Source organism: Solanum stenotomum, chromosome 3 (genome assembly GCF_019186545.1).
Source record: "Solanum stenotomum isolate F172 chromosome 3, ASM1918654v1, whole genome shotgun sequence".
NCBI lineage: Eukaryota > Viridiplantae > Streptophyta > Magnoliopsida > Solanales > Solanaceae > Solanum > Solanum stenotomum.
Window position 1 is genome coordinate 44,875,448 of NC_064284.1, and position 19,234 is coordinate 44,894,681.

Consider the following 19,234-nt stretch of genomic DNA (forward strand, 5'->3'; position numbering starts at 1 on the left):
GCATAAAATGCATAGTAATTAAACAATTATTTTCCTCGAAACAAAGTAAAACATGAAGAAAAAAGTGGCAAAATGAACGTAAAATTAGCCCAAATCATGTTTTAATAAATATTTGGTGATAGTTAATTAAGAAACTCTCACACCCATAATTCAGATATGGAAATCAAAAAAATAAAAATATTTTCGACGTTTAACCCTCACTCAATAATAATACAATTGATAACTTTCCAAAAAGATACAAAAAGTTCCAAAAGACATGAGAGAAGATGATAGACGATTCAAAAGATTCATTGTTAGGAAATTGTTGAAGATGAAGGAAGTTGATGGTATGGAGCAGGTTGAACGTGTACAACTTTTAATTGTTAAAGAGTTTAGAGTCACACTAGGACTGAGCTACTAAATACTACTTGTTGACTAGACTGTTGTGTCTTATACTAGCTGAAGTAGACTAAGATAAGTTATTATAATTGTTGTAGTAGTACTAGTAAACCTATACTTAGGTAAATTATATATTTATATTATAGTAGGGCTCTCCTCCTATATAAGGAGCATGTACTTGACAATTTTAATCATCAATAGAATCCTTGATTTCTCTCTAATCTTAACGTGAGATTTCTACATAAATGACAGATGAAAGAGTATAGTAGGATAACTATAAGATGGAGAACTTCACTATATATATAAGATGGAGAATGTCGAAAACGCCGTATTCACATTCAACAGTCTATCTAGATAGCTTTATTACAGAGACGCTAGAATGTTGATGCGGATACTCACTCAATCCCAGGACTCATCAATAGAATCCTTGATTTCTCTCTAATCTTAACGTGAGATTTCTATAGAAATGACAGATGAAAGAGTATAGTAGGATATATATATAAGATGGAGAAGGTTGAAAACACCGTATTCACATTCAACAGTCAACACTATCTAGATAGCTTTATTACAGAGACGCTAGAATGTTGATGAGGAGACTCACTCAATCCCAGGACTCATTCTAAATCCTGCACCGTACAAAGCTTTCAGCCAGCCACTTACAATAGATTCTTCTGTCTACTTAGACCTGAATTTCAATATTCCATTTGTACATCTCTTGTTGTGGAACTGGGATATTCATAGTCAGCAGTCCATATTCTTTGTTGTAGTTATAGACGGTTTCTGCACCATCTACCAAACATTTGAGAGGTATTTGGGAAATGTAAACGCCAAAGCGGCCACATCCCCTGACCTTGAGTGAGACTGTTGCAGTTGGAGATTGGCTTGTATCATCAGAATGTACTTCATACTGATCAATGGCACCACCACTGTTGATCATATCCATCAGCCCAATTGGAGCAAAACATATGTTTCTCACAACTTCCTACACTTATAATAAAAAATGTCTAGTTATTTTAGTAAAAAAAAAAAGTGTTAAAGAAGCAAGTTAACAAAAAGGTGTTACCTTGACAGGAGAAAAGTGGAATACTTCATATTCAAGAACTTTAAGTGTTACAGGCAATGAAGCAACTCTGGGTAGGAAAACCACTTTCCCTATATAATTAATGAAGGGTTAATTGCTAATTCTAACACCAGTAATAAATTGCTAATCCTAACACCAGTCATAGGCTATGTTAAGGAATTGGTTTACCTGATGTAAAGCAATAGGCAATAGAATCCCCATTCCAATCAATGGACTCAACATCAGTTGCTTGGACTGAAGTTGTAAGTGTGCCTGGGGATGCATCATGAATACGTGTCTTCTTTGTCGCCTTGCACCACCCAGCACCTTGGCAGTTAAATACACCAACCACACCACTGCATTTGTTCACGTTCCATATTTTAAGTAAGCTGTCCAACATAAAACATCAACGTTAAGTTTTAATATTTCATTACCATTTTACCCTTACTCTAAATCAAATTTTAATTACCTTCCAAAAAATAACAAATCAAAATTACCATGGTCAATGAGAATACAAACATAATAAGCAATTTATAACATTTAATTTCCATCAAGTTTCTTAACTGCTACATGCGAGGGTCTACAACCTCCATCCCTAATTACTTGTCCAATTTTTCTTTTTTACTTGTCCATTTTGACAAACCAAGAAAGAACAAAAATTAATTAATTTTGAAAAAGGTAGAACTTCTTGAAAATCTTAAATTTTTAATTCATCTACTTCATAATTAATAGGAATAAAATGGTAAAACTCATTATGTCAATCATTGTTTTCTTAATAGATATGTCAATTCAAAAGTGAACAATTAATTAGGAACCGAGGGAGTATTACCACGGTAAGTGAGAACACAAACTAAATAAGCAATTTTAACAATAAATCACCATTAATTTAATAAAGACTCTTAATTGCTACAAGCCTACAACTTAAGGTTTTGCCATCTCTATCTAAACTTGGACAATTCAAAGGTCTTTCAACATATTATATTATGGGATAGTTTCAAATATATGCAATAAATAAAGTTGTATTTTTATTTACCTAAAAATAACTAAAAGTCATAGAAAATATAAACTGACTATACATTATGATACACTCAAAAAATTAAACATAGTTTAACTACAAAATGAAGTATTCACTTACTATACATGACGACTACACCGACTATTCAATTCCAACCAACTCAAAATCTCTTCTACACAGACGCAAGCAAATTATAGATATAAAATCATCTCAATGTTTTGAGTCTTTTGATAAATAATTTGCTCAAAACTATTCACGTTACGTCAAAATTTTAAATCAAGCTTTGAAACTTAAATGGCTGACTGATCATAGAAGAAGAAGGAAGAGTAAATTCCTTAAATAGTCATTCATGTTTGGGAATTTGCTCTATAATATCGCTTTTGTTTCTTTTAGGACCACAATATCACTCAACTATTCATATTTTCATCAAAATATATTCTTCTCTTCTAATGGGATACATTTTATTATTATAATTATTATTATTATTATTATTATTATTAGTATTAGTATTATTTAACAATACAATAAAAGCTTGTTTAATGTCTCAATAAGCAATTTCTTTTAGGTATTCAATTGAAGAATTTACCACAGGCTTAAATTTTATAAAAGGTAATCAAATTTTAAATTCAAATGAACTAATACTTACAATTTATTTATAAATTTTTAAAAATTAATTATAAAAAATTATGAGTAAATAAAATTCATAGACTAATTTATTAACAAAATTATAAGTAAAGAGTATTTTTTATTTTTTCAGACAACCAGCTTCAATCCAATTCTTTATTTGCTCGACCCTGATATTCAAAAGAGTCTTTTAGAGTTCACATCATATGTTAAACGCAACAGCAGTGACATTCTTGTTGTTTCTCTTTATGTGGATAACCTTTTGATTAACGGAACAATGAAAGGCTAATTGATGAGCTCAAGCAAGATATGACGCAAGCTTTCGAAATGTCTGATATTGGTCTTATGACATATTTCCTTGGAATGGAATTACACAAGGAAAAGATGAGTTTTTCATTTGCCAGAAAAAGTATTCAAAGGAAATTCTCAAGAAATTCAAAATGAAAAATATCAAAGAGATCAGTCCTCCCATGAACCAAAAAGAGAAACTAAGTAAAGAAGATGAAGCCGAAAAGGTGGAGGTGACGTACTTCAGAAGTTTCATTGGTTGTTTTTGTCTTACAACAACAAGACCCGATATATTGTATGTTGTAAGTGCTTTATCAAGGTTCATGGATTGTCTGAGTGAAGTACATTTGCAAGCATCCAAAAGAATTGTGTGATACATCAAAGGAACCATCACCTATGGAGTCAAGTTTTAGAAGAGTGAAGCTTTGTGGGTACTTCGACAGTGATTGGGGCGGTTCTGAGGATGATGCAAAGAGTAATACAGGGTATTGTTTTAGTCTTGGTTCTGGAATTTCCTCACGGAGTTGTAAGAAACAAGATATTGTGGCTCAATCTACTAGCGAAGGCTGAGTTTGTAGCAGCTGCAGCAGCAGTAAATCAAGCATTGTGGCTAAAGAAAATTTTGGTTTATCTGCATATGGAGCTGATGAGTCCACGATTTAGACTCATTTAGGGCTTTATTTGGATAGATTTAGTGTCCTCAAATGCTTATTTTGTGCCAAAAACTAATGTAAAATCCTTGATTTCCAGGTATTTGGATTGAGGAACAAAGCATGGACACTAATGGGCAAAAAGGAACAAGGCAGCCGAAGGAACGAAGAAAAGAAGGCTTGTTGATCGCCTAATCCATTGGGCGAGTCGCCGAATGGCTATTATCTCGCCTAAAGTTCCATTGTGCCAAGCCCTGAAAGCAAAAATCAAGTCGGCGAGAGAAAGGAGCGGTCGGCGTGCCGTCGAGTGGTTCCGCGATGCAGTGTTGGATCGCCCAAAGTTATAGAACTTGAGGATGATGAAGGCCAAAGCAAAAAGGCGATGGAACTAACCAAAGGGCGGATCACCGAGTTGATCGGCGATCCCAACTTACTGCGCCGAATGGTCCTTCACAACATATTTTTGGCGACTACAAATACGTTTTTGAACATTTTAGTTTAGTATCAGTGATCATTTTAGAGTTTTCAGAATATAGAATATCAGTTTTTGAGTTGGAACTCTGAGTTTTGAAACAAACTTTTCCTTAGCTTTGAAGAATTGAAGTTTTCCATTTTTGAGAAATTGGAAGTGGGTCTTTGAGATTCTTCAACTTGGACCTTTGTAAAGACGAAATTAATCTTACCCAGTTGATGGAAACACAATTTGGTAACGATTTCTATTTTTTTATGATGTCTAGCTAAAACCCCAATTCTTGGGGTGTGATTATGTGATTATGGGTTGATTTAGCTTATGGGTATTGCTAATTGATAGTTTAAATGTTGTTTAGAAGTGATTTCAATCAGTAATTGTGGTTTAATTTAAAGGGTTGTAGTTGCAAATGAAACTCTACCTTCGTGTTTTTGGCTTGCTCGAGAGAGGTTTTAAAACCAAAATTACTGAATTGATGGTTTGTGGGTTCAGCTCGAGAGAGTGAATCCTAAATCATTTTCCACACATTCAGCTCAAGAGAGTGAATGGACTGAATCGTAGGTTGTTCTTATTTGTTGCTTGTTGGTGTTCGAGAGAAACCAACTTGATTCAGGATAAATTGTTCGAGAGAAAGTTTATCCCCACTAAAGTCTAGCTTATTCACTGATTCACAGCTATTTACTAACAATTGCAATTACCCATTTGTCTACCTTAGCCTATAATTCAATCACATCCCAAGAACCCGTCTCATTACTTGTTAATTCGTGTTATTTGTTGTTGTTGTAGCTAATAGTTAAAACCAAAACCCCTTCATTTGACACTTGTGTCATCCCCTAATTTGAATTATGCTTTTATTTGCAAATATCTACTCCTATGATTAACTTGAACATATTCGTACTTTGCTATTGAATCTTAAACACGTACCACTCCCTGTGGGATTCGACCCCAACTCATTTAGTTGGGTTATATTACTAAATAACGATCGTTGACGCTTAGAATCGGATGAAGTGTCTTTGATAGCGTTATTAAATCAAGAGCCGACGGGATGCATCGAAGTGTTCATGGACAATGAAGAAGCAATAGCTATATCTCACAATCATGTATTTCATGGAAGAACTAAGCACTTCAAAATAAAGTTTTTCTTCTCGAGAACAGTGCAAAAAGATGGAGATATAACTCTGGTCTATTGCAAGACGGAAGAACAATTGGCTGATATATTCACTAAGTCTTTACCAATCAGCAAGTTTGAGATTCTTAGATAGAGAATTGGAGTTCGCAGTTTTCAAAGCATGGAGAGGAGTGTTAGGAATTTACTTTTGAACTGCAGTTAATTTATTTTTACTTCTTTATATTAAATAAAACTTAGTCAATTAGTTGTTAGCCATCCATTCCTATTATTTAGAAGTTAGTTGGTGATTTAGGGAATCTCCTAATCGTGTGTTTAATGCTTTCTATTTCATTGTAGGTGTTATAAATGTAACCTGCAGGCATCAATAAAAGTTATCCGCTCATATTCTTCTTACTTCTCTGCCTTCTAATATCTTGTATTTCTGATATTAACCAACAATATTGACTAGAAAGAGCAAGATATTATGACAAATTAAATTATGTCAGTAAGGGAAAGAAAAAAGGAGGAGAAAAGTAAAAATCAAGTCCTGAACTACAGAAGTTTAAGACATTTACATGCATTTATTAATTTTTCAAGCAAGAATCATTGATATATTAATACCATTAAAGACTATTATCTTAATTACCTTCACGTATTTCTTATATGATGGCAAATGCAGTATCCCACTTTCATAAATTTTTATCTAATGAATAAAATATAAATGATAAAATTAATATTGTTAATTTCAACATTTCCTATTTTATAACTCAACCTTTTAAATTTATAGAAGTTCTATAATAATGATAAGGGACAGACGTGCGTTCCCCAGACACTAGTATATATATAAGGAGAGAATTGCAAACCTTGTCCCGTCTCTTGCTGGATCAACAAATAGGCAATCTCGAGTAGGTCTGCCAGGCAATTGAGCGCGAAGTACTGATCCATCAGGAAGGATAAGCTTCTTCAGAAGCTCGAAGTTGTGATTTCCGGGTTTGTCACTGAATGACATAAAAAGAGACAAGGTTAGGTAACAGTTCCAAGTTAAAATAAGAAAGAGGAAGAACCAGACGCGAGGACAAAAATTACCTCACATAAATTGGTGATCCTCCAACTGCTCTAGCTGCAGCATGATATTCTGCAGTAGGGTGAAGACTCTGCAATAAACATCTCAGTTATTAAATTACCTCATTTTACATCTAATGCATTCATTACTGACTGACTATCATATGCAAACATCACGCACCAACATTGAATCGTCAAAAACAAGTATAAATAAATTAGATGTCAAACACTAACGTGGAACATGTCCCAATCTGGTTGCATGAATTCTCCCAAGAACAATGAGTTGTAGCAAACAGAAGATATATGAATGGTGTGAGAAGCTGGATCACGAGGATAATAATCATCAGAAGCTCTAACTAGAGCGGTTTGCTTAGAACTGTAGAGCCCATCAGTGTTGTGATTCATGCAGGCAATGCATCCATTGTCAGGAAAGTTTTGAGCAATGGATGCTTCAAGGGCCTGGATATAGCTTCTCGTGATGGATACTCTACCACCATGGCCAGCACCAAGTGTTTCAATGATGTTCTGGACATCAACCTTGACTCCATCAACCCCACAGGATGCCAGATAGGCATGTAGTTCATTATAAAAGTTGAAGACCTTTTTTGGGTGCACTAAACCTAAGCCATGAACTGCAAGACTATCCATAACAATGTCAGGTTGGTTTCCCATCACACCAGGAGACTGAATGGGGTACGCCAATGCAGTGTCATAGTGCTCGAGCCCAGGACCAGCAGGGTGTACTCCACCCCAGTAACCAGCTAGGGCATGCCATACGTATACATACCTACATAGAAAATATAAACTTTAAAATGATAAGTATCACTTCACTACCAGTAGATCCTTTGAGAAAAGGAGGAAAAGATTCAAGTGCTGAGACGTCCTTTAAATTCAACAGAAAACTAAGTAAAAAGGAATTGTGGTGTGTGCAATTTGTAGACATTTTATAAAATACAACGATCGGAAGTTGCAAACTTACTTGACACTATGTTGTTTCTTGGCTTCCTCCACTACATGCTTCAGGCCTTTTGTTTGGAACTTCTGGTTTTCTTTAATTCCTGTTAGCCTGTTGGCAAACCTACAAAACAAACATGGGAGAGATCATACATGCAATTTTATTTACTAGATCTGCAAATTACGGTAAAATAATTATTAAACATAGCAAGAAATCTCACTGTGCTCCTTCTTGTACTACACAATTAGTGTCCTTGGTTACTTCATTGCCAATCTGTTGCCAACCATCATCAATGATCAGGAAACGTGGGCGAAAACCACCCTTGGATAAGCTGTCATAAAGGCATTTAATATGAATTAGTTCAACCCGAAAGACATCTCCAAACAAAAACTGAGAAAGAGCCAAATTACCTGTTGAGGCCATCCTCGACACCCTCTGCTGTGACATCAGTGTAAAAGGCATCCCATGTGCACCAACCAAACCAATCAATAATTGAGGGCAACTACATGATATCGAACAGAGGATATTAACAGGCCCGCTTCAGATAATGGGACGACCAAGATTTCACAATAAATAAATAACTAAGGAAGCAACTATTTACCTTCTTCTTCTCTCTGTGATGAAAAGTTTGCAAGTGTTGCTCAACAGATCTGTTGAGAGGGGAGGGAACAAAACACATTATTTACACAGTCTAGAAAGACTTCTAGTTGGAGTCTTGCTAGTCGAGTACCAATGACATTATTCAACAACTACTTCACACTGCAAACATACTACAGTTATTTTGTGATTCAAATCAAAAAGATCTCAAGAAGTTGGAGCTTACTTCACAGCCTGTGTAATGACTTCAAAGGGATTGGTCCCAGCATTCATGTAGACAAGATAAAGCCCTTGGTTGGTTTTAACAGCATTATCTCCTGCAAAAATAACGCATACAAGATGTATTGGTTCTTTTACGTTTATACTACTTTCTTGCCTGCCATTGATGATCTACATGAGATTATTAGCAACTCGGTCAGCATTGACATTTCTTGCTCAATATAACATTTATAGCTATAGGTCCAGCCCAACAGGTTAATATAGCCTCAATTTATGGAAATAGGAAATAGGACTTGCAGCTTATCCTGAAGGATTATTTGCACAGCTTTGTTCATAACAGATGAGAAAACAGTGCGTAAAACGAGAAATGGCATTGTTGTATTGTACCCAGGGAGACCTAAAAGGCTAAATAAACCAAAGACTTGGTCCACAGAGAGACGACTTTGTCTCCCAGAACACCCACATAGCAGCGTACTTTTGCATGTAGCCTCAAAAGGTAAAGCAAAAATGGATGCAAGATGTCTACTGAATTGAGATGAATGTATAGCATTTATCAATTTCCCGATTGCTAGAGCCTAGATGGAAACTCACCACTTTCAAGGCAAATCTCCATTTCATTCATCTCATTGCCTTGAAGAACAGCACGAAACTGTCCCTCAAGTAGAGGGAGGAAGACCGTGTAAATAATTGGGGCATCGTCACGCTCACCCTCGGTGGTGTCTTTGCTCTCCACAAGCATGAACTGGGTCTCCAAAGGAATATCATTTCCACATGTCCCCATTCTCTGAGTCATCCACCACAGCTTGAAACGGAATAAACACATGAACCGAGTATCCCTGTAAAAATAGATAACAAAAAAGTATTGATTTTTTTATAAAAGGAGTAGCATTCTGATATGCTTATCACGTTTCACTCTTCTGCAACTCAATACCCTGTGATCTTCTGAAATATGATAAACGTGTGGTACTTCTGCATGCCATTGCTCAAGTCAACCTTCATCCTCTAAGCATGATGTAAGAAATTTAAACAATGAAGAAAGTACTTCACCACCAAAGATGGACTTCATGAGCGTAAGGTCACATTACATCGATCCTACCCATAATCAATTTGTTCTCGTAATAAAGAAGTGGAATTAGTAGCACAACCAATTAGCTTACTATTCACCAAATCAAAATCCATATATCAATGTTATGATAAATTATAAAATTAGTTTAGCATGGTTATCGCGCAATAGTGAAAGAAGGCAATAGTGCAATAGTGCTTACTCTAAGACCCCAACAGGGAACAGATGCAAGCATTTGCCCTCTGAAGCTGTTGCTCCAATAAATGCACCAGTAAGAAGCCCCACCCCAGATCCAGGAGTCAAGATAATGTTGTCAGGGACACCCTTGAGTATGGTCTTGCCATGGACAATGAGGTTGCCATCATTGATGGAGATGTTAGGTGTCACTGTCATCTTCTTCCACGCACGCGAGTAGGTGATGTTTGACAATTAACTGCAGAGGGAATTAAGAGTAACAAAAGCACACATTTAATCATCTCAATAGTTGAATTTGTGGGGAATGAAGTAAAGAATCTTTTGCATGAATGAATGCATCTAATTAATAATAAGCCAAATACCCATAGAATCGTCAACTTATACGTACTGAATTACAGCCTCACACTTGAACAACAACGAAAAGTAGTTAAGCTGATGATGAAATTAAAGGAGTATAATACATTTGAGACAGACATAAGTATTGTCTCGAAGATTATAGCTTATTTGGTCACCATAATCACATTAGTCCAGCTAAGTCTACCGCAAACATATTATATTGTTGTCCCCAAAGAGATGCGAGCGAGATAAAAGTTGAGTCACACAACTGCAGGTTGTATGAAAGTGAAAACTGCCAGCAGCTGCCGTTGATAGGTAGAAACGAAAAAAGAAGATATTTTTGGGGTAATTTTCTGCTTCATTTCCATAGTATGTATTTATACAAGTATATTAGTAAAACTTTCTTCTTATATATAATTGGCTAGAGAATAAGTAACTCAAATAGGAGTAGTTGTTTCTGAATGTGAACAAGGCAAAGGGAACTTGTGAATCTGAACAAGGAAAAGGGGGCAAATTTGAAAGGGAGTCAAAGTCAATCTCATAAATTGGTAATATAAGCAATCAACCAAAATTTAATGAGTGATCGAAGTGTCAAAAAATTGAACAAAAATTACCATAAAAATAAAAGCAACGAACAAGGAAGGAGCTAATTAGACCTTTGAAAGAAAACTCACCTTATTACTCCATTAAATGAAAGAAGAAGAAACTTTGAACCTCCTTTGAGGGAAGAAAGAAGGAAAGAAAACTAAAACAAACAATGATTGCTATTTGCTTGTCAACTTCTGGTCATGTCAGGTTGAAAAATGATGACTCCCTTTCGATCTAAATACTCCCTTGCGTGGAATGATTTTTCCAGAACTATCTATCGCTAGATTACACGTACACTACAGACATGAATATTTTTTTATTTGCTACGTCTGGTACTTTTTTAATTTCTATATTGAAGTAAATCTATTTTTGACATTAAGTTTTTCATAAATTTTTTAAATATTTTAAATTATCAATTATTGTAACTTATAATATTTTTTACGTAATTTACAAATATATAAATTTCATTTCAAAAATTTTAAAGATTATATGCGCAAATTGCCAATCAAATTTAAACGATTTAAGTCTCAAAAAATGAAAAAAAAAATGGCACAGAGATTGAGAAAGCGGGAATACCTCTTTTCTCAATTATAATTATTTCACGTGAAACTTTTCTTTTTCCTCTTTCTTGTTTTTCTTTTCAAATAATTGTTTAGCAGCTTCCCTATACCTTTTGAATTTTGATTAATTGAGCCACTACTATTGTACTTTGGTATAAAAATCTATCAATATATATAATAGGAGAAGTGAAAAGTATTAATGATAGCACCATAAAAAATAATATTTTTTATATAATTACAACTAATTAGATATCTTCAAATTATAAATCCACATTTGAAGTTTCTTTTAACAATTAAAATTACAAGATCACTGACCTGGCGGTGGTCCGCCCAGTCATAGATCAAGCAAGTCAATATTCTTAGAGGTAGTCCAACTACATAAGAATCGAAATATACAAGAATTTTAACATAGTTTCTCAGACTGCATGGTTTAATTATTTTACCCAAGCAAAGGACCTGTCAAGAAGCTAATACATACTTTTATTAAGTCCATGTGTCTGATAGTTCTAACCGGGTATGAGGCGCCCTACTTATCAAACTCAATTTCGGGCAAAAACCCACGGCTCATCAGACGGAGTCATAAAGATAAAGCCAATAAAAGTAGTACTAGATCTGACTGTACCTCAATCTCAGAACCAAGTCGAGAAGCCATACTAAAATTCTTCTATAGGTAAAGCTTACCATGACTTTGTTTAGACTGAATTGTCCTATTGGGATTATATTCAGGCATTTAATAAAGTTCTATGTTATAACAATGAGAGGCATAAACATACTTGGTTTATAAAAGTATGTGCCAAGATATTTGCGAATCCTATACCAAATTGGTTTTTAAACTGGTGGTCATACCACGGGCCAACAATAAAAATATTGCCCGAACCATTTTTCAAAGTTATACAAAGAATGGGTCAAGGTTTCCCCAGATCTCAACAAGTTATATCATCAAGAACATATTTGTTATTTTCAACAAATTGAACAGATATATTATTCTATAGAATTCTCTATTCCATGGATTCATAAATGGGTTCTAGAAGTAGATTTCACTAAGGAACAAATCTTTTACCTATACAGAACATATTATAATAATTTTTGGGACAAGTTGATGAAGAAAGATCCTCAAACAAAGTCCATATACGGACAAGAACTGCTGGATCTAATTACGAAAACCATACGCGATTATAAATCGATTTCTAATAAAGGAATTATGACTGATGACTCAACCTCCGTAAAACATATGGCTAGAAAAAATTCTAATCATGATGAAGGAGAACAAAATGAAATGATTATGAAATATCTAGAAGAAGTAAAGAAGAAGATTCTTCTAAATATAAGTCATTACGCAAAATCAGATTCATCAATGCGTAGTGAAACAAGTGAAGATATGCACGAAGCCCAACAAAATGAAGAAGAAAGTTCAGTAGATGCACTGAAGAAAGCCGAAGATTTTTTGGCAAAATTAAAAGACAAAGTGTAAAGCTTATGCGTGTCGGTAGCGGGCCCGCGCTACTGTAGCAACATTGTTCACCAACAGTAAATACATTGTTACCAGGACCCAGATAGGGGCCCAGTATCCTGTACAAAGATGTTTTTTTTTTCTATAAATAGGTCTGTTTTTCTTTAATTGAGAGCAGGTTTTAGAAACCCTCTCTCCTTCTTTCTACTTTCTCTCTCCTCACTTGTAAAATATTTTCAAGTATTGTAAGCTTACCGGACTTTGGCTGGAAGAATAGTAAAGTGTGTTGTTTGCTACAAGGTACTTCCTTTTATTTTCAGTTTTATCTTTTTATCTCTAAGTTAAGCTGTGACTATGTCCGGCTAAGAAATTATATCTATGCCGAATAACTAACTTCTCTTTTATATAGACCATGAACGGATCTAAGCTTTATTTAAATATAGAAGAATTTTAGTATGGCTTCTCGACTTGGTTCTGAGATTGAGGTACAGTTAGATCTAGTACTACTTTTATTGGTTTTGTCTTTATGACTCCGTCTGATGAGCCGTGGTTTTTAGCTCGAAATTGAGTTTGATAAGTAGGGCGCCTCATACCCGGTTAGAACTATCAAACACATGGGCTTAATAAAAGTATGTATTAGCTTCTTGACAGGCCCTTTGCTTGGGTAAAATAATTAAATCATGTAGTCTGAGAAACTATGTTAAAATTCTTGTGTATTTCGATTCTTATGTAGTTGGACTACCTCTAAGAATATTGACTTGCAGGACCACCGCCAGGTCAGTGATCCTATAATGTTGGTATCAGAGAATTTCGATGCGAATTAAATAGATCGCTAAATAGGAGTCATTTTTCCTTGACAAATCAAATGACCCAAAAATCTAACTTCTGTTTGAAAAAGACTCATTTTAGGCTTAGATATGACCAAACCATTTTGAATAACTATTTTCTTAAAAATGTCTAAGTGCTTAATATGCATTTCGAGAGTCTTTGAGTATACCAAAATATCATCAATATAAACTATGATGAAATCAAAATTGGGATTGAAAATATCATTCATTATCTTTTGAAATTCTGAGGGAGCATTTTTTAACCCAAAAGGCATTACATTCCATTCGTATTGCCTAAACGGAACATTAAATGTCGTTCTATATGAATGGTCTCTAAATATTTGAATTTGTCAATATCCAGATTTTAAATCAAATTTTGAAAAGATATTAGCATCATATAATCTGGTTAATAAATCCCTTCTGTTTGGAATAGGATACCTAATCCATTTTAAAAATTTATTTAAAGGTTTATAATTTATAACTAACCTGGGAACACCTCTTTCTTTTTCTGTTGCATTATTAACATAAAAAGCAGTACACGACCAAGGTGATTTGGAAGGCTTTATCAAACTTTTTTGTAATAAATTATCAATTTCCTTTTTGCAGAATTCAACCAATTCGGTATTCATCTGACAAGGACGTGATTTGGTAGGGATATTTTCCTCAGAGAAATCATCTTCATATGGAAGAGTTACAATATGCTTTTTCTGACTCCAAAAGGCACTAGGATGATCAGCACAAATATCAATGGCCATTTTTTCAGAAATGAGTTTAATCTTTTCCTGTACTTTAGCAGATTTTAAAGTATCGAATATATTCATACTAAATATCTCAAGTTGTAAATAATCAACATGCTTTTGTTTCATTTCAATTAGAGCATTAATATCTCTAGAAATAGGCTTGGTGATAAAAGTATAACTAATATCTTGATTTTTATAAGAAGCAGAAAATCCTTTAGCATTTATATTAGTAAAAGGATAAATTGCATTTATAAAAGGAGTTCCTAGAATAATAGGAGGGTATAACTGATTTTTTACTAAGAAAAGAAGTGAGGAATACAAACTTTATTCTGGCAAATACGAATATTAGATAATTTATATTTTATATCTAAAGTATGACCATATGCAGATTTAACCATATGAGTTGTTTTTTCAAAATATTTAGTAGGTAATTAGACCTTCTTGAATGCAACTCACATCAGCACCACTATCAATCATAGCAATGTTAGTTATAGAAAAAGTATTATAATAATAATAATAATAATAATAATAATAATAATAATAATAATAATAATAATAATAATATAATTTGCAAATCAATTGTTTGGTTGTGAGTGCTCAAAAATATTTGCATTTTGGCTTTACTATATTTATTCCAACTTTAAATTCAACAAACCATGTTGAGGGCTCTTTTTAATAGCAGATAATATTTTCACTAAAATGTAGGCAACAAAGAACAGTTAGTTTTTTGAATTTAAAATCAATTACGATTGTCCAAAAATCCTAAGCAATTAGTGATCGCAATAAAGTTTCGTAGCACTGAAAATTAACTTCAATCAAAATAAATAAAAGAAAAATGTGATTTTGTTATTGATGAATTTGTGAGTACAATCATGTTATTCTCTTGATTCTTCTCTCCTAAACTTCTTCAAGATTCAAGGGTCTTCAGTAGCGTACTTCTCGAATCATTGGATGATGTAGACCTCCTTGAGATGTATTTTCTTCAGGAACATCGGGAAACTCTTCGTCGTTTCAGGTCGATCTCCGGGAAGAACTCTGTTGACCACTCTTCAAAGAGAAATGTAGTTGGTGTTGTAGTTTTCTCCTGTCCTTGCAGAATGCTTGTTGAAGAGTTTTCTTCGAATTCCCCTTAGAATCTCATGTATATCCTCTATTTATAGTTGTAGAGGGTGGACAAGGTTGCTTATGATTGGCCAAAGAATGTCATTTCGATACTTAGTGGATTGTGATTGGTTCTTGCATTTGACTGTGACTACCACCTCATTTGGACACGTGGCATCACCTTATTGGTCTTGGATGCCTAGTCATTGTGACATGTGGCATGGGTTTGGGCTTCAAGGTGAAATGAACCTTGGACTTGAATTTAATAAAAATGGACTTATTTATTTGTAAAGCCCAAATTAATCATTCAACCCAAATAAACATGAATTTAATCCAAATTTCTTATAAATTAAATCCAATAAAATTTGTATGTCTACAGATTCTCCCTACTTCAAGCCTTGTTGAAGTGTAGGTTTATCGACACTTGATTGCGAGACTTGAAGTATTGGAATACAATAATATCACTCGCAAGACATTTGCTTGACTCAATTTCTTATGATGAAACAAGTTGCGTGGTACATTCATGTGCAACCTTATTTCGATGTGCTCCTAAGGACTTTTATTATTTCAATCCACCTGAGGGACGATATGAAGGATTCTCGTAAGAAGGATAAACAAATAAATGAGACTAAGTTGTATGAATTTTGAGTTCAAATAAACTTCCACAATAGATTTGAATACAAATCTGGGCACCAAAACTTAGAGTGTCACACAAGTCCCCAAAGTTGAATTTTAAATAAAATAAGAGCATAACTTGATTTGCTTGTTTTTTTTTTTTGCAAACCTTCAATTTTGAAACAATTGGTAATTTAATAATCCCACCAACTTTTTATTCCCTTTGCTTGATTTTGGAAGAATCATTTTTGAAATCTTAAGCATTATTCCTTTCCATTTGAGTGCTAACAATTTCCATTTAGATTGGTAAAAATTGATTTGATTTGCTTCTTCCAATTTTTCCATAGCTTAATTATTCATAGAAACTCTATATAAGAATATCTCATGTACAAAGGATTCATCAAAGAATCGTTGAAAAAAATCCTCGTGAATCACCCATAAAAAATATTTTTGAAGAACTCCAAATTTGGTGTGTTCTTCTCTCAGTTTTGTGCAGTCCCACCAAAATATCCTTTTCTTAGTGTAGGAATATTCAAATAACGAGCGTCTTGGTTTGGACTAAACTAGACTTGTATTATTGAGACATATCCAAAAATCAACATTAAACACCTTTTGAATTAACGAAAATCGATTTTTAGAAATTGGTCTTCAAATCTGACAGTTCTTCTAACAATTGCCCGTACATCATTTTCTTGATGTAGAGGTGTCCAAATGATAAGAGGCTTGATTATAGAGAATCTAGACTTTTGCTACTATTACATATCTAAAAATCAATGTCAAAACACATTTTGGATTGATGGGAATCAATTTTGAAGTTGGTCTCCAAATTTGGCAGTTCTTCTCGCAGTTATGTGCAATCTCGCTAAAATATCATTTTCTTGGTGTAGGAGCATTCAGATGATGAGCGGCTTGATTATGGAGAAACTAGAATTTTAGTGCTACGACATATCTAAAAATCAACTTCAAAAACCTTTTTTATTGACGGAAATTGATTTTTGAAGTTGGTCCCCAAATCTGGAAGTTCTTCACACAGTAATGGTCAATCTCGCCAAAATATCCTTTTCTTAGAGTAGGAGCATTCAAATGACGAGCGTCTTAGTTGTGAAGAAACTAGACTCGTAGTACTATGACATATCCAAAAACCAATATCAAACTCTTCCTGAATTGACAGGAATTGATTTTTGAAGTTGGTCTCCGAATTTGATGATTTTTTCATAGATTTCCTTTTTTTTTCATGTGTTTTTTTTTTGGCAGTTGACAAAGAAGTGACTTGACCTTTATTCATCAAAATTACATCAGGAGATTCAAGGATGCAAGCCTTAAGCAATAGAGATTGTTGTTGAAGAGTGATCTAGGATGCAAGTTAAAGTGTCATACTATTAGCGTTGATATATGTCCAACTAGATTGTTGTGCAACTGTTAATGCTTGTCCTGTCAAACTAAGGCTTCGTTTCATTTGGACCGATCTACATAGAACCAGGTGATGAGTTGGGAATTTTGACTCATTTAGGATTTGTTATTCAATGAATTAGTGTCCTCAATGCTTATTTTGCATTCATAACTGATGTTAATTTGTTTATGTGCAACCACGAATTCAGAGGCGGAGCCAGAATTTCAGGCATGTGGGTTCTAAATTTTAAAAAGGACAACAATTTTATAAATGACAAAACACAACTTTTGTTATTGAGATGTTAATCATGTTTGAAAATATTACCTTAGATATTGTTATTGTAAAAACTTGATTTAATAATATGAAGATTTGCGTAATTTATTTTCAAGTTCTAAAATATTGTTAACAAAAAATGAATAAATTTTGACGTGTTTACTATAATCTTCAATATTTTTCTAAGCGAGATTAAAATTATTAGATTCACCGTTAATATTTTGCCACCTAAAATATATATTTTACTAGTTTCACTATGACCTTGAACCAATTATTGCTTTCAAAAGTTAAAATTTCGAAAAACAAACAACAATTATTTAACATAATCAATTATCAATATGTAGGATAACCTAGAATCAAAGAATAAAAATTAATTTTTGAATAGATAATTAAACAGTGTAAAAGAAAATAAATAAGAAAAAAAATGAAAAAGGAGATACGAGAGTACGTAGTACTTACCGGAGGGCAAAGGTCGGATAGTAGCAATCAGATTAAGTTAGAACCCTAACTTTTAAAAATAAATTTGGGTCAAGATTTTTTGAATGTCTTGGTAGAAATCAATGATTAGATATTGTTTCAGAGTATGACACAAACATTATTTTTCTGTTTATTTTCATTTATCGGTTTTTTGTTTTTTTTTTTAAATAAATAAATATATAAACCTACTTGTGTTATTAACTTTAGGTTAGATATTAATTCCAAAAACACTATTTTTCATTTAACATTCTGTTTTTTAATTTATTTTTATTTAAATTCCGTTGGGTGCAGAAAGACCATTGGGCTACCCGCCTCACTGTGTTTGTGCAATAAATTTATTTGTACTTTATATTTGATATTTTAATACGAATATTGAATCTACGGAAAAGTCAGTGGGTTCGTCTGAACCCCCTTTTGCTACAGTAGCTCTGCTTCTGACACGAAGGCTAATGAACAAGACAAAGACACTATAATGCGAAAAGAAGCGAAAAAATTGGAAAAAGCTAAAGAAAAGAAAAGTTGAAGCTCACAAAAACCACATACTCCACTCAAATATGTGAGCACCATCATATGCAAACAAGTACTACAGAAAGGTGTCACATAAATCAACTTCAATCATTGTCTTCCCAAGTTTTACCCTCTACTTTATATACAAAAACATCATAACTCATATGAAGAATTTGAACACACAAGGAAGAAGTAGCAATTAACAGATAAGCATCACCTTTTTTCTTAACACTACACTCTCCAATAAATGTATTATCATCTTCATAAAAGAGATTTTCATCTTGTCAGAAAGAGTGTCATCACACCCTAGTAGATTCTCAAATAAATGGTAGCCTTCAAGAGTGGATACACTTCCAACATTATAAGGCATTTCACTATGCGCACTCTCATGAGTTATGTCATCATCAAACAAGAGAACTTCCTTATACAAACATTCTACCTCAAGATTCTCATGAGAAAAACAATAAATAGTGTTAAAGTCTAAGGATTCATTTAAATCATAAATACCAACCCTAGGTGGACACAAATCAATCTTTCTAGAAGAATTGACTTGGTCATCAATAGGATTAACTAGTGTAGAATCACTTTTATCACATGACAATGTACCCTCATTCAAGCTACAACTGCCAAAACTAGGTGGAATCAAATCGACCTTACTAGAAGAGTCAATCTGGTCATCTTTAGAAT

At 33.6% G+C, this 19,234-nt stretch overlaps 1 protein-coding gene across 2 annotated transcripts; it reads right to left on the minus strand.

Annotated features, from left to right (window-relative positions):
* Positions 1-852: 852 nt before the first annotated feature.
* On the minus strand, positions 853-10,841 carry LOC125860575 (probable galactinol--sucrose galactosyltransferase 2). Of its 2 annotated transcripts, none has more exons than XM_049540563.1 (14): positions 10,694-10,841; positions 9,691-9,921; positions 9,017-9,261; positions 8,433-8,523; positions 8,211-8,259; positions 8,020-8,111; positions 7,830-7,940; positions 7,634-7,732; positions 6,889-7,441; positions 6,679-6,746; positions 6,456-6,590; positions 1,628-1,827; positions 1,442-1,530; positions 853-1,360 (listed from the first exon to the last, which is right to left on the minus strand). In XM_049540563.1, exons 2-14 carry the CDS (start codon positions 9,879-9,881, stop codon positions 1,058-1,060), a joined length of 2,226 nt encoding a protein of 741 aa, XP_049396520.1. In that variant the 5' UTR covers positions 9,882-9,921; positions 10,694-10,841; the 3' UTR covers positions 853-1,057. The 2 variants fall into 2 exon arrangements, with proteins under 2 accessions (XP_049396520.1, XP_049396519.1); XM_049540562.1 differs by having other exon boundaries at positions 10,634-10,837.
* Positions 10,842-19,234: the final 8,393 nt, after the last annotated feature.